This window comes from Carassius auratus, chromosome 28 (genome assembly GCF_003368295.1).
Source record: "Carassius auratus strain Wakin chromosome 28, ASM336829v1, whole genome shotgun sequence".
Classification (NCBI taxonomy): Eukaryota; Metazoa; Chordata; class Actinopteri; order Cypriniformes; family Cyprinidae; genus Carassius; species Carassius auratus.
In genome coordinates this window covers 15,316,777-15,336,393 of record NC_039270.1, presented here as the reverse complement: position 1 = coordinate 15,336,393, position 19,617 = coordinate 15,316,777, and the positions used below count along the sequence as shown (strand labels likewise).

Below are 19,617 nucleotides of genomic sequence, written 5' to 3'. Positions count from 1 at the left end.
TTTGACCGGTACTGTACATACAAAAAATAAATACACCCTCAGTTTTCACTACAGCAGAAAAGAGGAGAAGAGTGACAAGTTTATCGAGGTGTGGTGTGTGAATGAACTATATATAACAAGAATTTTAATTAGATTCACGACACTTTTTCAGTGTCAGTGATGTTCTGAGCCTATTTCTTCTGCTCTGTAGACATACTGGATTCACATTCGAGAATAAAAGTGCAGGGCTTTTTTCACGTCACCAGTTGCAGCTCTCCTCTCTCTGAGCTAATCCTCCTCGCTGATGGCCTCACTCTCTGTCTCCCATGCTTCTAGCACACTAATGATTTTGCCCTGTACACGGAGGCCATTAAGTTTTTCAACCACCCAGAGAGCATGGTCAGGATCGCGGTCAGGACTATCACACTCAATGTGTACAAAGGTGAGTAGAGCCCTGACTCGGCTGCTGCTTCTGCCTGATCCTCCTCTCTTCTGTCAATCGCTCTGTCATGCCTCTGATGCATGGGCATGCTGACGCTGCTCTCTTCCATCCATGAGTAACACACACATTACATTTAGTGATCGCTGCTGACTCCACACACATGCACGGGCAGACTGGGGTTTCACTTGGGTATGGTCACGCGCTGAAGACTGAAGGGCTTTCACTGATCTGTTTCTCTGGCTTGAGCTTGTATTATAAATCCTTCTTCCCTTCTTGAATAACTGACTTAACCTTTCTGCCTATAACTAATCTTATAACTAATCCACCGTTAAAGTCATTGAAGTCAAACTGCCATTAGTGCATGTTACTGACGTTAATGTGCATTCATTGGCCCTAAATAATATTTGGAGATTCATACAAAACACTTAAAAGTTTTTATGTCATTGCATTGATAAACAACCTCTTTCAAAAGTCTTTCAAAAAAACAAAACAAAAAAAAACAGTTGGTTTAATATTTTATAGGGATGCTCCTACATGGATGTAATATATATATATATATATATATATATATATATATATATATATATATATATATTAGTCTACATTTTGCCAGATTCATTACAAATAATTGCTCATTAAAAGTTCAGCAGTGGGACATTGCATCATTGAACTAATGTAGGCTTGTTATGGATCATTAGTAAACAGGTTGTACATACCTACAATACAACAATACAGTACAGATGTTGTTTCTGTAGCACATTTAAAGTGCTTTCCAGCATAGAGACACTAGTTTGGCTACTTACATTCACCTTAACACACAAAAAATTGTGTTTTACTTACTGCCAGCTTACTTTTATCAATGTTAAAAAGAAAATATAACTTAATTAAAGTATAATATTTGAATATAACTTAAAATATAAAATAAAGATAAAAAACCGTAAAGAAAAAGTGTTAAAAATCTTGAAGTAACATCCAACCATCTATTTTATTTGATATTACTTTTAATGACATGTAGGTGAAATATAAATAATGTCATCCTTGATCACTTTATTGTCTTAAATATCAGTCTGATTTTTGTTTATTGGATATTATAAATATATATATATATATTTTTTTTATTTTATTTAACATGGACATCACAGTTACATTGGACAAACCATATGCACTTGCTTAAGTGTTATAGCATGCATGCTAATTTTCAACACCAGTCCACAGGAGATTTTTCGGAGAAGAGAAAAAAACAAACAATGCTAATAATAATAAATAACAATATTACAATAAAAGTAATAATAATGATTCTAATTAAGAGAAGAAAAAATTAATACAGAAGCTACAAAGCAAAGACAACATAATCAGAAAATATCGCAATAGTAATATGATGTAAAGAACTATTCATGTAAGGCATGGGTAAGGCATTCCGAAGTTTTGTCCCCTTTCCAGAGAAAGCAGATTGGCCAAAAGAGGTCTTATACTTTGGAACAAGACATTCACCACTAATAGTGGCTTGTGTGTTTGCCTTATGAGAGTTCTGACGCCTACTGGCCAATTCAGAAAACAGTGGTGAAACATGATTCATTAGACATTTAAAAACCAATTTGAGTAAATATCAAAACTAAGAAGGTTATTCTTTTTTTTATGAACAATAACCTTAACATAAAAAACTCACGTCCACTGAAACCTTCATGAACGCAGTGCACCATGTGTCTTCAAGATTTTATATAATGCAATAACATTCATACATTTTTAAGTGTTGCTTTATCTGTGGCTTTCTTGATATGGCAGATCACATGGCTAATTACAATATAAATGAACTGAATTAACTGCTAAAGTGCAGTTAAAATACCTGATTGTCAGAAAAAGTAGTTGGGTGGTATGCTTTGCTTTTAGTATGTCCCTGCAGCTTCATGGATCTGGACGATATGTCTGTTGTTTTCGGCTGTCCTTGCTTCCAGATGCTCTTTTGTACAGGTTTAGTAGCAGCCACTAGGTGGTGTGATGGTTTCATCTTTAAGCCTGTAGGGCCCAGAGCTCCAGTTTAACCCTTTGTCTGTTCTTCCCCTCTCCCTCTATGGTGACTCCTGTGTGCCTTATTCCAGTGTCATGTAAGTTAGTTAAATTCAGAACTTTGTACTTGTATTGCATGTTCTCTGGAACAGTGTTTTTTTCTCTCTCTCTCTCTCACAGTTGCTTCTTTTGTCCGTGTGTAGACAGGTTTACAATTCACAAACAGATAGTAGTTAACAAATACACTTACTTATATGCACTGTCGCACATTGGTGCCTTTATTTAAACCCGCTTTTTTTACTTTTTTTTTTTTTTTTGGCAGTATCAGTTGTATGTGTGTGTTTAAGTAAAAAAATGTTTTAAAGATGCTGGAGGTTCATTGAGCATTGATTATTATAAAATCTACAGTGCTAGATACAGATCAACCTACATTATAATCCACCCATCAACTCCTAAATGGTTCTTTAGCTGACAAGACAAACATAAACAGCCCCATTTGTTTTTCATATTCAGTGTATTAGTGGCACATTGCAAAGGACCTTTGACCAGTTAGACCCCTATTTATTTGTTACTATTTATTACATAGTCAGCCTTTATAAGTTTAGGTACATTTCAGAGCATCTAATTCTTTCAGCATGCTTTGTAAAGGACTTGTTTATTGCATAGGATCAAATACAGTGCAGCCTAGCTTCATTTAGCAACTCTGGCATTTAACCTAACCCTCCAACATCTGACCGATCACATTGCACATTGCTTTGTAATTAACCCCTATTGCTTTTTTTAAAACCATTTGCCGTCAGTAAGTCTGGCGCTGTTGTGTTATTAGTTACAATAAACCTAACAGTTCTTTTACCATGTCACTGTGGCTGTCTGTGCGTAACCGTGTTTCATTTTGGTCCTGCTCCGCAGTGGACAACCAGCACATGCTACACTACATCCGGGACAAAACAGCTGTGCCGTACTTCTCCAATTTGGTCTGGTTCATAGGCAGCCATGTGATCGAGCTGGACAAGTGTGTGCAGACTGATGAAGAGTAAGGTTTTCGTGACCTTTTTATGTGCAGTTCACCACTAGGTGTCACTAAAGACCACATTTGAGCGCTGAAGCTCATAATTTTTTCATGATTAAAAAATTGCACTTTCTTTCTGTCTACATCCATTCTCATCAGACATAAAAACAGAGGAAAACTCAGCGATCTGGTAGCCGAGCACCTGGACCATCTTCACTATCTGAACGACATCCTCATCATCAACTGTGAGTTTCTCAATGACGTGCTGACCGACCACCTGCTCAACCGCCTCTTCCTTCCCCTCTACGTGTACTCTCTGGTCAGTCAGGAGCAGGTGAGGACACAAACGCACATGTCTGAAAATCATCTAGTAGGCAAGTGTTTCCAGGCTAACTTTGCATAAACATTGGAGCCGAGGGAATAAATTCTATACACGACTTTATCTCAAAACCCTTTCAATTAAAAACCCCACTATTTCGACTTGAGTTATTATTTTTCTTTCCCCTGTTGTGCTTTTATGACACTTTTCTTTTAATCAAAGGATGTTGAATAGAAAAATAAACTAAATGCAGTCTTCAGTGTCACATGATCCTTCAGAAATCATTCTGATTTCCTGCTCAAGAAACATTTCTTAATTTTAATTATCAATGTTTAAAACAGTTTTTGTGGAAGCAATAACAAATGGGAAAAGTAACAGCATTTATTTAAAATAGAAATATTGGTAAAAAATGTAATTCTTTACCGTGACTTCTGATCAGTTTGACTCACCTTTGCCTAATAACGTGTATGTATATATATGTGTGTGTGTGTGTGTGTGTGTATGTGTATATATATAATATAATATATATATAAAACTGACCTCAAACTTTTGAATGGTAGTGTATGCTTGATGTCATTTTACACCCTAAGTAACCGTCCTGTTTTCATCCCACATGACAACATTTTTTTTTTCCCAGTCTGAAGAGCGCAAGATCAACCCTCAGGTGTCTCTGTACCTGCTGTCACAGGTACAGTGCTTCAGTTTTGTTGAAACTTGAAGTAGAATAGCCACCGTACACACAGTGTGAGCTGAGGTCAGGTGGCAACATCTGCTGTCCTGCTCTCTCTAGGTGTTTCTGATCATCCACTACCAGCCGCTCGTCCACTCTCTGGCTGATGTCATTCTGAACGGAGACCTGTCAGTGTTCACCCTGCAGACGGAGCAGAGCGCTCACAAGAGTTCAGTGAGTACATTCGCCAGTTGGCCTCTTCATTTGGATGTGCATGCAATAGGGAACCAGAAGGATGCTGGACTGATCCCCACAAGGAGTCATGAACCATTTATTAGGGTTTCATGGGAACAAGTGGCTCCTAGTCAATAAAAATTTTGCTCTAAATGGCCTTCCACGTGACCTTAACACTGTGTTGTGACATCATGCTTAAAGTTACATCAAACTAAAGTAATATCATTGCGTTGCTATTTTTACCAATAATTTAGCACACTTACTGCTTCCTTGTGTACTAGTTTGCCATCACGTCAGAAGTGCAGTGTGAAGTCCTTATGTGAAAGGTCTTTTAGTTTAAAGGGCATTTATTTCTGTTCCACAGTTACAGGTACTTGGTAGATCTTCCTGTCTTGAGGTTTATTGGCCTCTAGTTGATATTTACTTGATGTCAAATGAGTTGACATGGCTACATCAAGCTGGCCAAACTTTCCCCTACCTCAGGGAAGATTCAATCAGTGTGTCAGTTTTACAGTGACGCATGTGTCCAGTCCACTTGGCTTGCCAAATGTTATCAGGTCTGTTGATCAACTAAAAGATGTCAGTCGAGCGCTACTGTCTCACCGTGCCCTTTTTTAATATAAGATGCGTATCAGCCGCAAATAAATTTCTCAGAAAAGAGGTAGTTACGAAACGCCACTGCTCCAGTCTGTGGATGAGATGCTTGAAGAGGAGTATTCTTCTTTGCGGTTTGCCTCTGCCCTTGTTATTTTCATGAGGGTATTTACACTGAGGTAAGGCAGGCAGATAAGAGCGCTTCGATATCAATGGTGTTAATGGGCTACTTTGATGTTTTTTCTCCACAGCAGACAGCACTGCAGCGTGTAGGTGGATGTGAGACTGATTGTGTAGAGCAGCCTGTAACACTTAACTTGTTTTGGCTTTTTTTTTTTTTTTTTTTATTGTCTGGATGTCAGAATCCGGGCCAGGCCGTGCATATGCACTTATGCAAATATTTTGCAATGAAAGCGTCCCGAATGTTTAGCTGGTTGAGTCGTTAGCTTGCACCTGGCAAAAACAAAATCACGTAAATGTCAGATTTGTTTCTGAGAGAGGAGAATGTCATGCATGCTTGAAATGCAGGTTTCCACTCTTTTGAGACTCTTACCATTTGAGAAGTGTATCAGTTAGTAGTGTTTATATGTTTTTTGCGATGACATAAAAGTTGCATCACGAATTAGGCAATGCCAGCAGATAGTTGGCAGATTAATTTGGTAACACTTTAGAATAGGGAGCACTTACTCACTATTAACTACAACTTTTCCCTCAATAAGTTCCTTACTTGCTGCTTATTAATCGTTAGTAAGGATAGTTGTTAAGTTTAGGTATTGGGTAGGATTAGGGATTTAGAATAGGGACATGTAGAATAAGACATTAATATGTACTTAATTAGTAATAATAAATGGCCAATATTCCAGTAATATGCATGCTAATACAACTAGATAAGAGAGCCTAAAATAAAGTGTTACCATTCATTTTTGCCATTGCTCATACTTTGATGTGCAATTCTCTAGCAACCTATCTACATGTGCACATGGAATATCTTAGTAACAAGCTGATGTCATTTCCTTTGTAAAGTATAATATATATATTTTAATGACTTATCATCACTAGTGGTCCTTGATTATTTTAAGCTATATAGTTTTAGCTGATTCAAAACAACAACTTTGGAAATGAAATCAACAACAGTCGGCGTGAAAATCCATTTCACTATAATTGACATCACAACATATATTTATGATGAATGCTGTGATGAACACCATAGATCCACAAATCTGAATGGCTATTTAAATATGTTTAGAAAGTGTCACAGCTGCTTTATTTATGGGGTTTCCAGGGTAATGGCTGCGATTTCTTCAGTTTAGTGTAGAGATCGACCAATATGGGTTTTACTATAGCCAATGCCGATGTTTAGAGGATAGGGTCAGCCGATGGCCGGCATGTGCAGCCGATTTTTAGGGCCGATATCTTGAGGTTTTCCCCTTCGTGTGCATGCTAAAATGTTACACTAATAATAAGTGGATGCACAACATTTCTAAACTTATCACCATTTATTAAGCACTGACTTGAACCATCTCTCGAATCTTAATTTTGTGCACTGCACGGTATTAAAATAAAAAATGTATCCAAAGTTAACCAAACAAATCAATAAACTGACCAAGTATTAAATATATAAAACAGGTAAAAGTCAATCATTTACATAAAAGTTTTAGAGCATTTATCAAGCAGAAATTGTCAAGTTTGTTGGAACATTAATGTAAACTTAAATATACATTAAAGTAAATAAAATGTAATAAATAAAAATCAATTAAACTGAAAAATATAAAAAAATAAAATATATAAAAAATAAATAATAGTAGTGCTGCAAACACACCAGAAACCAGCAATATTAAAATAAAGTACAGTCAACCAAACATATAAATGGTTACACTGGTCAGTTTAAATAGACCGTAGTATATCAGTCCACTCTGCTGTTATGCCAAGGATGTTTTTAATCATGTGAAGAGGATGATCTTTTCCATCTAGTTTACAATAAAAAAAAAATATATATTATAGTTTAACATTCAGATACATTGCGAGTATGGAAACATTTGGATATGTGCAGAACGAGACATGAACAATAACCTCCAAATACATGTAGTTAAACACGTGCTCGATCGTCCTCGTATGCAAGCACTCATGCACTGTCACGATTTAATACAGTGTAAATGCTGGATTTTTAAAACAAATAGGCCTAGCAGAACGCAAAACAGAACAGGACAGGACTGGATCAGAACAGGATCAAATAAAGTACTTGCATAAAATGATTGATGTGAAAATAGCGGTTCACTGACTGCGCAACACAGCCACAAGCGCCACAGTTCCGTTTGGGATAATTTTATTTTTAATACTATAGTGTCATTTGAAAACATTGCAACTGTGTTTTAAAATACAACAACGAGCACCACGAAACCATTTAAAGAGGCGCATTCAGCGTCTCCTTGATGGGAAACAGTCAACAAAGTCAAATGATCTCAAACGTATGGAGCGCTCTCTTCATTTTATCAAATGATCATAATCACATCTATTCATTTTACAGTCCTGCTAGTAGCATTTTATTCAGACTAAAACCCCTTTAATTCGTCTGAGAAAGCTTTTTTTCCAAGTGGCTTTTGCACATAATAATAATAATACCGCTGCAGATGCATTTTGCAGCATTAAGGTTATTAATTGATCGTTAATTTAATTAATTACGCTGCAGTGTTTGTAAGAGCTGCCAACTTCTCCACCCCATTTACAGAGTGAAATTCTCTGACTACCTTTATCTCCCAGGACTGTTGTTGAATCTTCCAAAAGTTTTGGCTTGTGGTGCTTCACATGCGGCAGCAGTACTTTCCACCGCACCAATAACACGGGGCTGCCCGTCGATGTCCCTGACTTTAAATCGGTGCTACTAAACACGGATATCAGCCGATGACGATATATAAAAAAATGACAAACATCCACCCAATATATCGGCCGACCGATAGTTTAGTGCCATCTGCTGTACGAGAGTGAATGTGCTTTCATTTAGAGTAAAATTCAGAATAATTTGTAATATGTAATTATTTACGGTATAAATACACAAACGATAACAATATTGTGCATGGTTATTTCCGTGATGTATCGCATTACCGAATACCAGCACATATATATATATACATATGTGTGTGTCTGTGTATAAGGGATGGCACGTTTTTAACTTTTTATACTGTTCGGTTTGTTTCACGGTTTTAGAGTCACAGTTTCACTACAGTTCGGTATGTTGTATGTTTATGGAAAAACTGCAACAGCACAAATAAATACAATAGAGTAAAGATACAAAAAATATATAGTGATTTTCAGTTTCAGGTCTAGCTTTAGTTTTTAGTTACAGAAATTGAATAATGTAATCAAATGTAAAACAGCATTGCATATTGGACTGTATAAATTAAAGATTATTCTTTATTAAAGTTACAAAAACTTTTCAAAATTCAAGTGGACTTTCTTCAAATCACTTTCAAAGTGATTTCTTTGTTGTTGCTGTTTAGTTGATATGAATACTGTCACTTTAAGAAATGCACTAATCCGGCTATGTCTACTGTAGGATACTTATCAAGACCATTTTGACATAATTTTTGTGTAAATTTGTCCATTTACACACATTACTTCAGAGAGAGCTTAATATTTGCACGGGTTTGCGCATATCGGATGAGCGCAAGCACGCACAAATCTTCTCACTGCGCACGCAAGCTTGCATCCTTTGGCTCTTAAATGTTTAAACTGCCAAAGCTTAAATTAGTTTAGTTTAAACACGTATTAATGTGTGCTGTTCACGTCTTACCTGTGTGTGCACGCGCTATCACCACCCGGCTGATGACCGAATAAACATTATTATTGTTTAAAAAAAAATATTTTTGTTTGCTTTAAAAACTAGACAGATAATTAAAATAATTCTAATTTTGGAAGTTGATGATGTTATCACATATATATATTCCTAGAATAGTTATTAATAAGTGCTGTGGTAATAGTAAGCCAGCTTCAGCACACCATCATGTATTGTTCTGATAAACATATGTTTATCATCAGCAAAAAAAAAAAAAAAAAGAAAGAAAGAAAGGGGCAGTCTGTCAGTGTTTTCAAGGAAATGGTCTGTGTTCTCATATGTTGTCGGTATTATCAAAAGCCATTTCCTCTTTCCCGTTCTCTGGCTTTTTCTGTGGTCTGTTTCTCTGTCTCACCTCTCAGGCTTAACCACAGCCTGCTCTTCTAGACCCTTTTTTACAAGCTGACAGTAATCTGTCAAACCTAGCTTCCCTAAACCTGTGCGACTGCAATTTCAGATCATTTTAAGAAAAGGGTACATTTAAACAAAAATGCTTTGTTCAGAAAAGCACAACAAATTGCAAATATTTATGTTCTAAATGAAACAACAGAATATGTAAACATGCACTATAGATTATATAAACTGCACTGTGTTGAAGATAAATAGACCATGACAGCGACATTAAGTTTGAGTTCAGTGCTGTGATACGAACTTATTTTGCTGACTGCTACATTTGCTTTGGTTTGCACGAAACAGTTGACGGCATGCATATCCGTGCAGCCATGTACTGTAAACAAAACTCTGCCTTCCTCTGCAAAACTCAGCACATCCTTTTGCTGTAAGGTCCTGAATTGTATTGTATTTCTCAGGAGAAAATGATGTTAATAGTATATAATGAATGTAGAATGTGAGAAATATGTATATGCACATATTGATATGCATAAGTGTGTGGATTTAGTTAGCTTCAAATGGTTAAATGTAGGGTTATGCGGTATACAACAACATGATCATTTTTCAGATTTCAATACAATTACCTCCAAAAAATACCTAAGCGACAACAAAAACACTATTCAGAATTAGTTAGCTAATTTTAAAAGGGGTCATGAACTGCCTTTTTTATTATTATTTTTTGCTGTTTTTGGAGGTCCCCTAATAATGTTACATTTTAACATCAAAAAACATAAACATTTAGAAATTTCTGTCATGTTTTCACCCCCTCATTAGAACAAATTGTCATTAGCGGATTGTAGACTCTAAAGTTGGGATGTCCCAAATAGGGTTGGTCATCGATTGGGTTTTTTACGATACAGATGCCATATTGATACTTTTAAAATGGTACCAGTGCCTAAATAGTGCCTAAACCGATATAAAAAATAAAAAAAAGCCACAAAAAACTATGGATAATATTAAAGAACATTACAAACATTTAAAATAAATGTATAGCTTTCACTCGCTCCTTGGATGCTCTTATTTCCCAAGCTTCCCTTACTCTAAGGCTAATAAATGTATATCATGATCTGGGTCATTACACAAAACATCACATAATGTGTCTACTGTATCTCTTGTCAATCACTCTGATTGTTAAAATGAGTGCTGTCTGTCACTGTCTTTAATCAGTTCTTTGAATGACTGTATGGTCATTCTTTATGAAGAAACAATGTTGATTGTAAATTACAGTATTTCTCAAAAGTCTTAGGCACATAGGTATTTTCACCCCAAAAAGGGTTTTGAGCCAGTTATTTATATCTTTTGCTCTTGTGTGTCAGTAGGAAATATGTTTACATTTCCAAACATTCATTTTAATAATAATCTATTGAGATTTTTTAATGCACGAGCAGTCTGACAACAGCCGGTGCTCCATATGGAGATCTGATCTCACCATCATTGAATTATTATTATTATTATTTTTATTTTTTAACCTTTATTTATCCAGGTAAACAGTTTGAGAACCACTTCTAATTTACAAACATGACCTGGCCAAGAGACTACAGGAATAAATAGGAACATACTGTACATAGTCAAACACAAGACACATTGAACAAGCAATTAAATAAAAAAAAGATAGACAAAGAAAAACAGTAAAGTGCTTAAGCATGTGTGTATAAATATGATTCATGATTGTCAGCAGGAACAAGAGTCAACTATGTCATTTTGGAGGTTTTGTTTAAAGGTGGAGATTGGTATCAGAGATGTAAGTTTCATGGTAGTTTGTAGTATGTTCCAGTCATATACTGCTGCAGAGGAAGGCATTATGTCCAAAGGTGGGGGGGTACTAAATTTAATCAAATGACATGATCTTGTGTAATAGGAGTTATGAATGGCATGAAAAAGAGATGACGGATAGAGAGATGTCTTGCCCAGAATTGTCTTGTACATGAAGAGAAACCAATGATGAAGTCGCTAGGTATGAAGGGAGGGCCAGCCCAGTTTATTCAGGTCACAGTGATGAGTGTGAAAGGGTGCATTAGTGGCAAAACAGATGGCTGAATGATAAATTGTTTCAAGTTTTTTTTTATGCCTGTATTTGGTGCCATTCTGTAGATAACATCGCCATTATCCAAAATTGTCAGTACTGTCATCTTAACGAGGTCACATTCGGTAGCATAAGTAAAGGGAACTTTATTGTGGAAAAGAAAGGCTAGTCTAGCTTTGACTTTTGTTTGAAGGTAATTGATGTGTGTAATGAATGACAGGGAGGAATCCAACCAAATGCCTAGATATTAATATTTTTTGACATACTCCAGAGCCGTACCGTTCATGCAGGTAATTGTAAGTGGAGTCTGGGTAACCGGTTTTCTGATAAATAGTATACATTTTGTCTTATTATGGTGGTGAAGATTGTCAAAAAACTTTTGACCACAGAGCATGGCGTCAAAGGTGCATACCTAGTTTCTTAACGATACGTCAATGTGTTTGTAAATGATAGCATTTTATGACAAATTTCTTAATGGCCGACACCCAAAATGGCTGAACTGGGAAAATACAGTTTGACTCCGCATGACCCACCAAATCTAAAGAGACCAGTTTTGTGATTTTTGGTCAAACCATTCAGAAGTTATAAGCAAAAAATTTTCATATCTCCTCACCACTTGGTGGCACTTTGCCGAACCATTTCAGGTAGTCTCAGGTCATACTTGTTATAACACACACCAAGTTTGGTCTCAATACACTGTGCAGTGACCTAGGACGAATAAGAAAAATAGTTCATAAACATGAGTGAAACTTTGGACAGGTAGTGGCACTAGAGAGTTTAAGTTAGAGACTTCAAATTTGCTACGGTTAGTGTTGACCTTGTCCGGAAGAAGAATAAGAATGACACCAATGGATGCAATAATACCAACATACCTTAGGTGCTTGGCCCCTAATAAGAAATGTGCGTGCGTGACACAAGAACCAGTGAGGTCTGTTCTAGCACCTCACACACAAGTTTGAGATTCCGCGTTCGGTGTATTTGATGCCCACTCTTAATGATTGCTCATTCATTTATCGGTTATATTTATCTGCGTATCTGCTTTCAGATCATCTTGAGACATCACTGCCATAACGTATTGCTATGGGCTGCGTGCTTGCTTTGGATTTGACTGACAAACTGGCATACCGAAATTGCGAGCATCATGTTTTCTAATCATGTCTACAATTTTTTATCTTTGCTGCAATTATTTTCCTCATTTTATATAAAAAATACAAGATGTTTACATAGTCAGCAAAGCATCGTCTTTTAGTTTCAATCTTTCTGAAAATCCCGTGGTAAATCCTCATTCATGGTAAAATTCAGTGAACAAAAGACCAATTTCTTAGTGATGCATTCTGGAACTAAAAATAAAGTTCATCCACTCTTTCGTAACATTGGGATCAGAAGGAAGGCAATGCAATGACAATGTTTTTCCACAACTTGTTACTGCACAGCATTTTGTTTTCCTCAGAGCCATCTTTATCATTTGGTTTCTGTGTAGACCTTTGTTTTCCTCTCTCTTTGTTTGCACTACATGCTTGATTTGGTGGGCGGGGCTAAACAGGCAGTGATGTAGAAGTAGACATCGATCTTCTCCTGTGGAGGCGGAGTTTAGTCCCACTGTTACATCATGGAGTAGAACATACCACAACCTGTCAGATTGGCTTCAAGCTGTTTTTAGACTGAGAAAGTTTTGAGTTCTGAAACTTGCAGGATATTTTTATAGTACAATGATCACTTCTATGCCAAAATATCAAAGGAATTTTGGTTTCTCAGTTGACCCTTTAAATATGTTGTTTAAATGTATTACATTTGCTAGTGTTTCTGATTTATTCTGTAATTTATCAATAAATCAAATCCAGATGGGTAATATTTTGCAAAAGTAAAGTCATTTACTCTTTGATTGGCAGAATTCTATTATTAAAGCTCAGTAAGTACAAAAAATAAAACCATGAATACAATGAATAATGAATATCATCAGATGACCGTGTCAATAATGTCTGAAAAAATCTCTCCCACTGCAAAGACTGCACTGTTTAGGAAACACTGATATGCAATATCAAGATTTCAGATTGAAGCTCTTTATTGACTTTGAACTGGTATGACAAGTTTTTTTGCAAATATATTTCACTATGCCAGTCAACACCTTTTATTCCCCCCGATGATCTGAATGCATCAGCAACAAAATAGTTATGAGATCAATCACAAATTATAAATATTCAATTATTGAAACCGCACAAGTTTCAAGTTTATGTTTCCAGTTCTTGCTAAAATTCTGAATTTTTGCCAAAACTGAGGCTAGCCAAAGTTTGGTTCCTGAACATGCATCAGTGTTTCAATTTATAGTAAGCACGCAGTCTGTTGTAGGACTGTGTTGTGTTGTGAAGAGCTCGTTTTAGGAAGCCAGTGGGAATCCTTATGTAAATGCAAAGTTCTGGTCTAGCTTTTGTTGTGGCTCTCGTTGCTCTGATGTACAGCGATTTGCTTTACACCATCACCGCACTGCCTCTAACCTACTTTCCCTTTCCCGTAAAGCCTGTGAAATAGATGCTAGTACCTGTGTGTTACCAGCAAGCCTCTGCTACCAAAACACACATATACACGCACGCACATCACATGACCTTCCTTTACCACAAGCCACAGCTAGAGGATGAGCACAGAAGGGACCAGGCAGAGATAGCGGGTGCGTAGATCAGGATTTCAAACAGGTCCTTGCGCAGATGACAGGAAGTGTGAAGTTTATGTAGTGCAGAGATGAAGGGCTAAACCGCCACCGTATTAGAAGCTTCCCGTTTTCTCATTATACGATTCACATTCTGCACGATGAGCAGGGTGCATGTGTTAGCAGACGCACACCTGCTGCTACGCAGTTTGCTGGAAACGCACCTGTAGCCTGGTGGCACGCTTTAGCGACCCCATTTCGGGAGATTAAACGAGCACAATGCAGCATTTCGGCAAATGCAACTTGGTCATTTGGGTGGGCTGAGGTGACTGGGACTCTCACAGCAGTGCAACATACATCAGCCTGATTTCACAAATCTGTTGTTTTGATTCATAAAATTCACAAATATATGAGGAGGTTCAATGCATGTCAGATGACAACATTTTGACCTTTAGTAAACCTCTAATTGTGTGTTTTATATGTTGTCTGTTTATACACACACATATATATATATATATATATATATATATATATATATATATATATATATATATATATATATATATATATATATATAGGCTTATCTTGACAGCAGAGGCAATGAGTGAGATCATCACAAATGCAGATCAGCTGCCTGTTATCTCTTTGGTCCTTTCTCGTAAGTAGCTCAGTCTTGACGATATACTTTGCACTTTGAATAGAATTTACTCATTAAGCTTGTGACCACAAGCAAGACCACAGATGACTCTTTTTTTTGCAAATGTGGCGTCCTACTGACTGCTCCACTTCTCAACTGCGAGCGCATGTTCTTCGCACCGTGTCACTGTGACCTGTTGTGGTCCTGTTTTTTTGTCGAGAGCCGTTTTTTACTCTTGTGCTACCTTAGGTTCCTTAAAGCTGCTTTCTGAACTTAAAGAGAAACTTTAGATGGAGAACATCATTTCACGTATCGAAACAGTAGAGGTGGGTTCTTTGAATCCTCACAGGCGTTCTTTGAAAAGCAGACCGAGTGGTTCAGAGTGCAATAGTGCAACTGTGAGACCACGAGCAGGTGATTGTTCACAATGTTTTCCTGCTGTTCTAAGAATGAACGTCTTATCTCTGGTGTGGTTGTTGAAAATGAGGTCGGGGGTCCTTTCGTGTCATGCCCAGAAGCACTGCCTAGAGCTTGTCATGTTGTGTGAGTTATTGGAGCTCCTTGCAAACATCACCTCTGTCCGTGCTGCAGTTACCATGTGTGTCCTTGACTGTTTGGCAGCTGTTTCCTGTCTTAGCGGGTTCTTGTTTCTGAGAAGCCAGAGACTGTTTTCCTTTCACTGCTTCTTTTAGTTCTGCAGACGCTGTAAAAGCAGCTATTGCTGTTATCCGAGATGGTTCATGTGTGAAAATGTTGTGCCAATACCAAGCAGCAACAGGTTTATTATTTGTATTCATGTTTTATAGGGAAGCATTTGAAAACATTTTATAGAATTTTTTTTTACATAGCAAAGTTCTAGATGATTTTATTCATATTTAAATATCTATTAAAGCTTCATGTTTAAAAGACATTAAGCTCTTGTTTTCCTTCAGATTGTGCCATTTGCATTTTAGGTACTTTCTCTAGTTGGCCTAGAAAAAGTAAAAAATAAATAAATTTAAAAGAAAATTCTGTATAACATTACAAGTAAAATAAAAGATTCTAAGAAACAAATAAACATAAGTAATAATGTAATTGTAATACTATTATTGGTGTTGTTGTTGTTGTTGTTATTAAGAAGATACCTTTTTATGACCCTCAAAAAGTGTACATGCGCCTCATCCATTGGCAATTTCATTTCAGAGCAATGCTGGTGTGCGTCGCTTCACCAAGCCCACCGAAAGTCTGGAGCGTTCCCTGGAGATGAGTCGACACCGTGGGAGGAAGAGGGCCCAGAAAAGACCCAACTACAAGAATGTGGGCGAGGAAGAGGAGGATGAGCGGGGATCAGAGGAAGGGCCGGATGAAGAGAAGGAAAAGGCTAAAGGTACAGAGGCTAGTTCAAAGGCCAGCAGGACAAGTGGGGACAAGGAAGGTGAGTAGCACTAGATGAATGTCCCAGCATGACTGACTGACCCTCCATTCTTTGGATCACACCACACTTCGGCTGTGGCTCTGCTCTCAAAACTGCCCGAACAGCTGCACCCATTTGAGTTTGCAGAAAAGTCCCGCATTAGCACTCTGTACCAATCTAGGTGAGGTTTACTGGGACGTTTCACCTGAAAATGAGAACCGTGTCATCATGTACTGGCCCTCATGTTGTTCCAAACCCATATGACTGACTTCTTTCTCTAGAATACAAATGGATACATTTCATTGGTATTTACCCAAGTAGGACATATGGACTGGAGCAATTATCCCATCAAACAATCAGATTTCAGGTTTAGATTGGGTTTAACGATTTGAACAATGTTCTGATAATTTGAGGAATTTAGGTTTGGTCCTTGGATTGTTTCTTAGCATTGTTGTTCCAGGACCAGTAATGACCGAGCAACACGTCCTACTTGGCTAAATCATGTTTTGCCAGTTGCGAGAGCACTCCACCTTCTCACATCATTTGTGTGTTATGACGAGGTCACTTTGGTCCACATTCATTCTGTGCTCCCCACCTCTCCGATTGGGCAAAATCTCACCCCCACCCTCTCCCTCTTCTACCGTGGAAGATATGTTTGTGTCTCCTTAGTTTCTCTGGGAGTTGCCAGACTTGAGAGGGAAAGTGAGCTAAGCCCTGTCTCCTGTGGTGTTCACTCCTCTGTGTGATTCATTCTTTCAGTCGTCCTCCCCACGTCTGACACACAGACACTTATATGATGTTCATTTAAGTAACTTTTTGCACTTTTGCAAGTTCAGACATTAGAATAGATTCATTTTTTGTGGTCTCTCAACTAATCAGTTGTTTAAACAGTTGTATGAATATTTATTTACATAATCTATAATCTATTTATAAACTGTTCTGTGGAACCCTGCAGAATTTTCTCTTACGATCACTGCCAAATATGTTTTAAATATTTATTAAATCCAGCGGTCACTTGCTATAATAAAATTCTAGAAAACATTCCCTTGTGGCTTGGGTTGTTAGGTTCAGTTTTGAAAGTTATTAACTGCACCCAAGCGGTTTCCCTTTTTGAGATAAATGTCCGCTGGCATATAATAATTTCATGGGAAATCCATTAGTGTAACTTTAGACAGCTTAGATCAGTTTAATGCAGGGATCTTCCACCGCTGACATCTAACATAGACAATGCCAAAATCCAGCTTTGCTGTTATACTTTCGGTAATGTGTTGGTGTTTGCAGAAATTGAGATGGTGGTAATGGAAAAATGTAGGATCTCTGAAGTGTCCACTTTGACGGAACAGAACATTACCGATGAGGAAAAGAGCGCGGCTGCGGCACGGTCTGAAGGACAGAAGAGCAGGTACACAAGCAACCACAACCTAGTAGAAAACATGTAGCTCTTTTTAGGCTAAGAAAATATATTCACAAACAATTTAACAATTTTAAGAATTTCCACAAATAATTTTTGTCAGATTAAGCTAGGAAATTTTATTTCATTAATTTTATTTCACAGTAAAGATATATATCCCAATTATAGTTATTTTTGCTGTAAACAAGGTCTTTACGATATCAAAAAAATCTAAAAAAAAAAAACTGCAGTAAAACAAATAAAAAAGAAATGTCATATATATATATATATATATATATATATATATATATATATATATATATATATATATATACACACACACACAGTGCCCTCCACTATTATTGGCACCCTTGTTAAATATTAGTAAAATCGACTGAAATCTGCATTGTTTATCTTTTTGATCTTTATTCATAAAATTATAACCTTTTATTGACATAAAACAACAATTTAAATAAATGTTTTTCCCCAAAGCATGTTGGCCAGAAATATTGGCACCCCTAGAAATTTTATAAAATATAGTAAAATATCTCTGAAGTATATTCCCATTCATATTTAAAATAATTTAGCACACCAGGGTGACTTTGAGCATGAAATTGTCCAGCCATGACTTCCTGTTCCACTGGATTATAAATATGAGGAACACAAAGGCCAAATTTCATCCATCACAAGGAGTGAAACCAAAAAATATAGTTCTAATGTGTAGATCAAGATTGTTAAGCTTGGTAAAATAGAAAGTGGCTGCATGGTGAAGAGGAGAGTTTGAGTGGCCAAAGACTCTCCAGGGATCACAGCTGGAGAATTGCAGAGATTAGTTGAGACTTGGGGTCAGAAAGCCTAAAATAAAATCAAACGACCCCTACATCACCACATGTTGTTTGGGAGGGTTTCAAGAAATATTCTTCTAACTCGTCCAAAAAACAAACTCCAGCATATTCAGTTTTCAGACATGGCTGGAACTTCAAATGGCACTGGCTTCCATGGTCAGATGAAACTAAAAAAGATCAGATGGGTTTAGTAAAAACAGTGAAGTAACCCATGTCCAGGGTTAAATATACTGCTGGATCTTTAGTGTTGTGAGCCTGTTTTTCTGTCGGAGGTCCTGGACATCTTGTTCAAATGCATGGCATCATCAAAAAAGAAAACAATGCAAATTTATTTTTACAGCAGCCTTTGCTCATATTTTCCAAGAGTGCCAATATTAGTGGAGGGCACTGTATATATATATATATATATATATATATATATATATATATATGTATGTGTGTGTGTATATATATATACACATGTGTATATATATATATATATATATTTATATATATATATATATATATATATATATATATATATATATATATATATATATATATATATATATATATATATATATATATATATGTATATATATATATATATAAATGTGTGTGTGTTAGTGCTGGGCAACAATTAATTTTTTAACATCATGATTAATCGCATTGTTATGCACAATGCAATCAAAAGTAGTGTATTGTGCACTTTTTTCATTTAAAAGTACTGCTATATGAACAAAAGTACAATAACATCTGGTTTGCAAACATGTGCTGGACGAGTGTGAGATGGGTAGAGACTCATGTGTGCGGGATGCAGGTGAATAAGGGTGTACTCCCACTAGGCAGTCTTAACCATGCCCAAGCACGTTTGACCCCCAAAGTCTGGTTCGTTTGACTAGTGTAATACCGTGCTCGGTGGGAAGAGGTGTGCCAGAGCGTGGTTCAGTAATATATAAATCAGTGAGTGTGAGCCCTAACCGCTCCGGAGTGTAGATCTTCTGATGCTTGCTGCATGATTGCATGAACTTTTCTGAGTGGCAAGAGTGATAGATCTGTAAAGCAATATATTGTGAAGTGGGCCGTGTGTTACCACGTCTCAAACGACTCAAAATAATAAACCACAAAGTTAACAAAACGATGCACCACTGTGCTAAGCAAGAGTGCTTCTCTGCTTTCTTCACGTGCTATTGGAAAATCCTGAAACGTTGCATGAATTGCTGTTTATGAGGATACATA

At 36.8% G+C, this 19,617-nt stretch overlaps 1 protein-coding gene across 5 annotated transcripts in view; it reads left to right on the top strand.

Annotated features, from left to right (window-relative positions):
• LOC113046969 (protein CLEC16A-like) overlaps positions 1-19,617 on the top strand; it is a 51,495-nt gene that overhangs the window by 2,843 nt on the left and 29,035 nt on the right. For 2 of the 5 annotated variants that reach the window (XM_026208145.1, XM_026208150.1), the window contains exons 5-12: positions 316-421; positions 2,518-2,523; positions 3,335-3,458; positions 3,594-3,768; positions 4,391-4,441; positions 4,544-4,657; positions 15,954-16,185; positions 17,446-17,566. In XM_026208145.1, coding sequence (XP_026063930.1) covers positions 316-421; positions 2,518-2,523; positions 3,335-3,458; positions 3,594-3,768; positions 4,391-4,441; positions 4,544-4,657; positions 15,954-16,185; positions 17,446-17,566 — 929 coding nt within the window. The remainder of the gene's footprint in view (positions 1-315; positions 422-2,517; positions 2,524-3,334; positions 3,459-3,593; positions 3,769-4,390; positions 4,442-4,543; positions 4,658-15,953; positions 16,186-17,445; positions 17,567-19,617) is intronic. The other 3 variants (XM_026208147.1, XM_026208149.1, XM_026208146.1) reach the window with 3 other exon arrangements.